This window comes from Cebus imitator, unplaced genomic scaffold (genome assembly GCF_001604975.1).
Source record: "Cebus imitator isolate Cc_AM_T3 unplaced genomic scaffold, Cebus_imitator-1.0 Scaffold36, whole genome shotgun sequence".
Classification (NCBI taxonomy): Eukaryota; Metazoa; Chordata; class Mammalia; order Primates; family Cebidae; genus Cebus; species Cebus imitator.
The window spans coordinates 3010693-3017532 of NW_016107351.1; the positions used below are offsets into that span (position 1 = coordinate 3010693).

At 57.5% G+C, this 6840-nt stretch overlaps 1 protein-coding gene across 1 annotated transcript in view; it reads right to left on the minus strand.

Moving 5' to 3' along the window:
- Positions 1–6840, minus strand: part of CARD14 (caspase recruitment domain family member 14) — a 30455-nt gene that overhangs the window by 13603 nt on the left and 10012 nt on the right. The window contains exons 5-10 of the mRNA XM_017524686.2: positions 6036–6241; positions 5103–5228; positions 4529–4693; positions 3238–3354; positions 1787–1929; positions 1489–1583 (exon numbers count right to left, since the gene is read on the minus strand). Coding sequence (XP_017380175.1) covers positions 1489–1583; positions 1787–1929; positions 3238–3354; positions 4529–4693; positions 5103–5228; positions 6036–6241 — 852 coding nt within the window. The remainder of the gene's footprint in view (positions 1–1488; positions 1584–1786; positions 1930–3237; positions 3355–4528; positions 4694–5102; positions 5229–6035; positions 6242–6840) is intronic.

Here is a 6840-nt window from a genome sequence, read left to right on the forward strand (position 1 = left end):
CCTGCATTTCTGCACGGGCCTGCATTTCTGCACCGCCTGCATTTCTGCACAGACCTGCATTTCTGCACGGACCTGCATTTCTGCATGGACCTGCATTTCTGCACCAGTCTGCATTTCTGCACGGACCTGCATTTCTGCAGGGGCCTGCATTTCTGTACTGGCCTGCATTTCTGCACTGGCCTGCATTTCTGCATGGGCCTGCATGACTGCATTGGGCTCCATGTCTGCATGGGCCTGTGCTGGGCTGCATTTCTACACAGGCCTGCATTTCTGTGCTGATCTGCATTTCGGGGTGGCAGCAATCACTGCACTGGCCAGTGGCTGCCTGCTGCTTACCCCAGACCACCCTACTTCCCAGCTGACTGGGGCAGGTCTCCGAGTTGTCAATCCTGGGTCTAAAGGCTCCCAGGGTCTCCCAAGCTCTTGCATTTTACTGTGCGGCCTGTGAGCCCCCGAGAGCCAGGGAGCAGCCTGCCAGGGTCCACGGCAGGAAGTCTCACTCTGTGACCCACACAGGAGAACCACTGCCAGCAGAGACCAAAGATTTCCCTAGGCCTGGCTCACAGGCAGAATCCCATTGCGATCACATTCAAAGCCAATGAAACGAGGTGTGTACTCCCGACGTATCTGAGGTCAATTCTGCTAAAACTATATGCAACCAGGGCATCGTGCAGAATGCTCACAGAGGAAAAATAAAGAGGAATAAGCCCTCCCTTCTCATCTCACACCTAATTTAGATATGCCTTAGGTGGACTCTCTCAATTTATCACTGTTATAAATAAAAATGTGTATGAGTCCCCAAAGGGGAAGGTTTCTGATCACACAGCCCACAGAAGGCAGAGGGGGAGTGCGGGGTGGGCAGCACAGGGCACTGGTGGCCACGGGGTGAATTCCAGATGGGGAGCAAAGCACCTACTGTGTGCAGTGCTCACGGCTAGAGCCAGCTGTGCTGAGGCGGAAAGGCTAAGGCACCCACCTGTGACGGGCCCATGGACTTGGGACGGAGAGAAGGCTGGTTCAGTCACAAACAAATGAGCCACAGGAGAATCACGAGGCCTCAGGGCCAGCGCCTGAGAGGAGAGGTGCCCCCCTCGGGGAGATGCCACTCTGTGCCTCGCCTCAAGCTCAGCTGGGCACCACGAAGCAACCCTGCCTGCTGCCCCCTGAAACCACTGGGAAGCCCAAGCGTCTCCACAGATCAGAGCAGGGTGCTCGGTACTGCGCAGGGCAAGTACCAACTCCCCTGGCTCTAGGGAAAAACACAAGGATGCCAGAAAACAGAGCACAGCCGGGCTCTGGCTTATGCTGCCTGGCAGGCGGGACTTTCCCAAAGCGCAAGGTTGAGGCCAAGGTGAAGGCCCAGGGCAGGTGCTGAGCTCTGCTTCTATCTGCCCTGTCCCTGGGGAGAAGCCCTGGCTGTCTCATCAGCTCCCTGCTCTGCCAGGGGGATGCGGACTGCTGTGGAGGTTCAGGGTTGGGCGTGCTTACCTGCCCCGTCTAGGAGCTCATAATCCAGGTCTGTGTCACCCGCCTTCGCTCCTGGCGGGGCTCCCAGGCCTACTTCCGGAATCTCCAGGCAGCTGCTGCAAAGCATGAGAAGCCGCAGGCTCAAACTGCATCACCTGCTCCCTCTGAGTCCCCACGCCCCAAGCACTGGCCGCCCAGCAGCTGCCAGCTCGGGGGCTTCGAGGGCAGGAGCTGCTGCCTGTAATACTCAGGTGCCCTGAGGCCTAGGCTGGTTTCTCTGGTGAGTCGCCAGGAAGGACCCCAGTATCACATGCTCTACCTGAAAGACCAGGGTTCTTCCCCGAAGTCCTCGGCCAACCGCTTGTACAGGGACTGCTGGCTGGGGGGCACAGGGCTCCTAGAGCGGAAGCTGTCCACCAGCTCGCGGCTGGACGTGGCGCTCAGGTCCAACCAGAGCTGAGACTGGAGGAGGGAGGGCAGAGGTCAGCGGGGCACGCAGGAGGACACCCCGAGACTCCTCCCTTGCTACCTCATGGTGTAGAGAGAATGAGCCACAGTGAGAACTGAGTGGAGAGGAGGCAGCAGGAGGGGAAGGAAGGACAAACACGGGAGTCACATGCACTGAGCGCCTGCTGTATACCAGGCATTCTATTAGCTGCTTGGCTTAGTTCTCACGATAAACCTGTAAGCTGCCGCCCCATTTTACGTGTAAAGTGATGTGGCTTGGCTGTTGGGCTGGGTGCAGTGGCTCAAGCCTGTAATCCCAGTACTTTGGGAGGCTGAGACCGGCAGATCATTTGAGGTCAGAAGTTCAAGACCAGCCTGGCCAACATGTTGAAACCCTGTCTCTAATAAAAATATAAAAAGTAGCTGGGCGTGGTGGTGGGCACGTGTTATTCCAGCTACTTGGGTGGCTGAGGCAAGAGAATCTCTTGAACCTGGGAGGTGGAGGTTGCAGTGAGCTGAAATTGTACCACTGCACTCTAGCCTGGGTGACAGAGGAGACTCTGTCTCATAAAATAAGGGCCAGACATGGTGGCTCATACCTATAATCCCAGCACTTTGGGAGGCCAAGGTGGATGGATCACCTTGGCAGTTTGAGAGCAGCCTGACCAACATGGAGAAACCCCATCTCTACTAAAAACACAAAATTAGCCGGGTGTGGTGGCAGGTGCCTGTAATTCCAGCTACTCTGGAGGCTGAGGCAGGAGAGTCGCTTGAACCTAGGAGGCAGAGTTTGCGGTGAGCTGAGAACACACCACTGCACTCCAGCCTGGGCAACAAGAGCGAAACTCTGTCTCAAAAAATAAATAAATAAATAAAAATAAAATAGCCCGGGCACCGTGGCGCAAGCCTGTAATCCCAGCACTTTGGGAGGCTGAGGCAGGCGGATCACAAGGTCAAGAAATCAAGACCATCCTGGCCAACACAGTGAAACCCCATTTCTACTAAAATACAAAAATTAGCTGGGCGTGGTGGTGTGCGCCTGTAGTCCCAGCTACTCTGGAGGCTGAGGCAGGAGAATCGCTTGAAGCAGGGAGGTGGAGGTTGCAGTGAGCCGAGATCGCGCCATTGCACTCTAGCCTGGTGCCTGGTGACAGAGCAAGACTCTGTCTCAAAATAAATAAATAAATAAATAAATCATAAAATAAAACTCTCCTAATTGCACCAACCTCTTCCCTGTGGGGTCAGGGTGGAAGGAGGCCCACTTTCATCCTGACAGAGGCCCTGGGCTGGCCCAGAGGGTCAAGGCAGTGAGGGCAGCCTTACCTCCGAGGAGCTGGCGAGGCTGCAGTGGCTGTCGTCCCTGGGGCCGATGGCGTGCCTCCGCACCAGCCGCTGCTTCTCCCTCGTACAGGGCTCCCTGGTCCTGGCTTCCTGCTTGAGCTGCCAAAGACAGGCCAGACAGGCCGGGTAATTCAGGAGAGGTTCCGCTTCGAGGCCCGTGGGGTTTCTGCCGGGTCAGCACCACCTGTCCCGCCCCCCAGCAGTTTCCTCTCATCAGCTTCCAGGGAAAACAATCTATCCCCATCCTCCGAGCCCGGGGCCAGCATCACAGGTGCTGCCCATCAACGGGACTGAAAGAAACCAGCTGGACACACAGCATTTCGTTTCTTTTAGAATATGTGATTTACTAGTTGTACGAATAATACATAATACACACACACACACACACACACACACACACACACACACAGAAAATTGGAGGAAGGGAAGCAGGACCAGTTAGAGAAGAAAGTAAAATCCACCCGTCTCCCCACACTCAGAATGAGCACGACCTGTGTGTTGGTGCCTGCCCTGGGAGGGTTTTACTCTGCGTAAACATGTGTGTTTTCACTGTCGATGTGGGATGATGGCTGTGCAGGGGGTGAGGGAGGAAGGGGGGGTGGGCACTGCAGGGTGGGGGAGGAAGGGCTGGGCCCTGCAGGGTGAGGGACGAAGAGGGGTGGGCACTGCAGGGTGAGGGAGGAAGGGGGTGGGCACTGCAGGGTGGGGGAGGAAGGGGGTGGGCACTGTGCATGCAGAGGGCAGAGCTGCCTGTGCTTCCCCGGGGGCCTGGAGCTGGAGCTGCCCACCAGCCCACATGAGAGGCGTCCTAAAAATCCCGGCTGTCTGGGAGCAGGCTCCCTCCGTTACGTGTAGGTCTTTCCACTCTCGGACGGTCGTTGGGCTTTTAAGCATTTCGGGAACTGCAAATGGCTGCCTGCAGACAGCTTCAAACGCTGCCTTCCACGTCCGTCAGCACACTCGACAGGCTCCAGAACCTACTGCTAAGCTCCCCCTTCCATGACACAGGTGCTCTCGTCATTGAAGACACAGAAGCAGACTCTACTTGTCCCCTGGGTACCTTCGAGGTTTCACAGCACCATCCACGCGTGGGAGCCAGTGTGTCAGTCAGCCTGGTGACACTGGGCTGTCTCTGTAGGGGCCGCGTGTGGCCCAGCCTGGGACGCTGCCTGTCCTCCCAATGCCTGTCTGGGCCTTCCTGGGGCCTGGCTCTGTCCCGTTGTCCCCATAGCCCCTGCCTGGCCTCCAGCTGGGGTCAGCCAGGACCACTCACCACACCCGGAGGCTCTGCCTGCAGCTGTGTGCGCAGCTGTGTGCGCAGCTGTGTGCGCAGCTCGCAGACCTGGTCCGTCAGCTCAAACACCTGCCGGCGGAGGGAGTCCTTCTCCGCCAGGCTCTGGGCAATCTCCCTCTGAGCACTGTCCCTCGCAGAGTATGCCTATGGGTCAGGACGACGGGGGTGAGGAGGTCACGCCATCCCCACCAGGGAGTCTCGGCCAGAGAGCGCCCTGTTTCTAGCCTGTGCTCATCTGACATGCACTAACTGGCCCACGCCGAGCTGTGCAAACTTACAGTTCAATTCATCTTCACGTGTGCGGTTTTAATAAAACCCAATATTTGGGGTGCACGTTCTCAGTATCATGTGACAGTAATAAGAGCAGGGAGGGTGACAGAGCGAGCGTGTGGACAACAGGTGTGGGGGAGTGAAGAAACTTCGTGTGGACTGAGGAGAGACCCTGAAATCTGAGACCAGCTGCCATCAGGACAGGGAGCCCAGAGACTGTCCCCTGAGCCAGCCCTCACCTGGGGAAGCAAGCGTGGGGTGGCGGGGCGGGCCTCTCAGGTACCTGGTCACGCTCCTTTTGCAGCCCGGACACCTGGGTCTGCAGCGCGTTCACCTTCTCCCTGTAGAGCTGGCAGGTCATCTTGCTCTTCTGGAACTGCAGCAGGGTCTGCTCCTTCTCTTCCCAGTACTGGACAGAGGGAGATGTGGCCCGTGGAGCTGAGCTCTGAGGCTCTGGGCTGAGGAGGGGGTGGGGGATCCCAGGGGCAGGAGGGACGTGGCTGCGACACGGTCCAGGCTGGAGTGCAATGGTATGATCTCGGCTCACTGCAACCTCCGCTTCCTGGGTTCAAGTGATTTTCCTGCCTCAGCCTCCCTAGCTGGGATTACAGGCACATACACCACGCCTGGCTACTTTTTGTATTTTTGGTAGAGACAGGGTTTCACCATATTGGCCAGGCTAGTCTCGAACTCCTGACCTCAAGGGATCTGCCTGCCTCGGCCTCCCAAAGTGCTGATACAGGCATGGGCCACCGTGCCTGGCCTTGCTCATCTCTTAAGTGCTAGATTTCAAGACGCATCTAGAAGCTTGCTTAGGCTGATTATATTTGAATTTCCTCATTAAAACAATGCATGTATGTTGCATGCATAGTTGTGTTTTGCTTTCTTAATGTCCCAAAAAAACAATTTCCCCTGCCTGTCCTCTTCTTTTCCACCGTCTCCCCTCCTCCCCGTTCCCTCCTCACCAGAGTCCCTGGCTCTCCCGGGGGCCCAGGCCCTGCAGTCCCCTCGTCTGCCTGACCATGGTCTTGCCGTGGGCTGCACGTGGGTGCTCAGTGTGGTGCTGACAAAGGAACAGGTGAGCAGGCCGACAGATTCGTTCAGCAAAATTCTGTGAGCTCCACGTGGATGAAGGAATCTGGCTTCCCCACAGACCTGCCCCCACCCCGGGACAAGTGCCAGGAGGCTTCCAAGGGAGGAAGGGGCCGCACTGCACCTGCTCCCGCTGCCTCTCCGCGGCCACGGCCCTCTCCCGCAGGGAGTGGATGCGCTCCACCAGCTCCTGGCGGCTCCCCCGCGCCTCGTCCAGGCTCTGCTCCAGAATGTCCTTCTCCGCCTGGGGCAGACAGAGGTCAGCTTGGGGTGCTGGCTTCCCCAGAGGCCTGCCCTGGGCAAGCAGAACCCTGAGAATACGGCGGCAACCTCACGGCCAGGTGTGTGGATGGATGCAGCCTGACTGCTGTACATTGGGCAGGAGAAAAGCCACAGAAAAGTCGCCAGTCGTGCCTGGGAAAGCCGCACATCGACGTCCGAGGGGACAGGCCGGCTCTCAGGACAACAGTTCCTCCCCTTACCAGCTCAGCCTTCGCCTTCAACGGGGCTGCGGCATTTCACAGAGAGGGAGAAACCAACAGACAGGTCGCTCCCCTCTGACACTCACTTCCCAGGAAGGAGCTCATAACAAGGACACAATCGGGGCTGCAAGCTGGGCGGTGCCTGGGCCCAGCGAATGCTTGTGGAAGGAATATCTCAATAAATACTAATCTATTGAGGGGCCGAGGAGGAGAAGCTGAGCGTGGTCGCTCACTCATCGCTCTGCTTCAGAAGCCCCACCCTCCAGTGCGCGTGAAGGCCAGACGGCGCAATCTTTCCAAGCAGAAAGGTTTCTTGCCCCGATGCTTAACGTGAATCCCGTGGTTTACGACTGGCCCAGTGCACTCCAGAACACAACGGCAGCAGTAAACCTGCCGAGCGGGGCACTGTGACACACCACTGGCAGCTTTTACTTTTTTTTTTTTTTT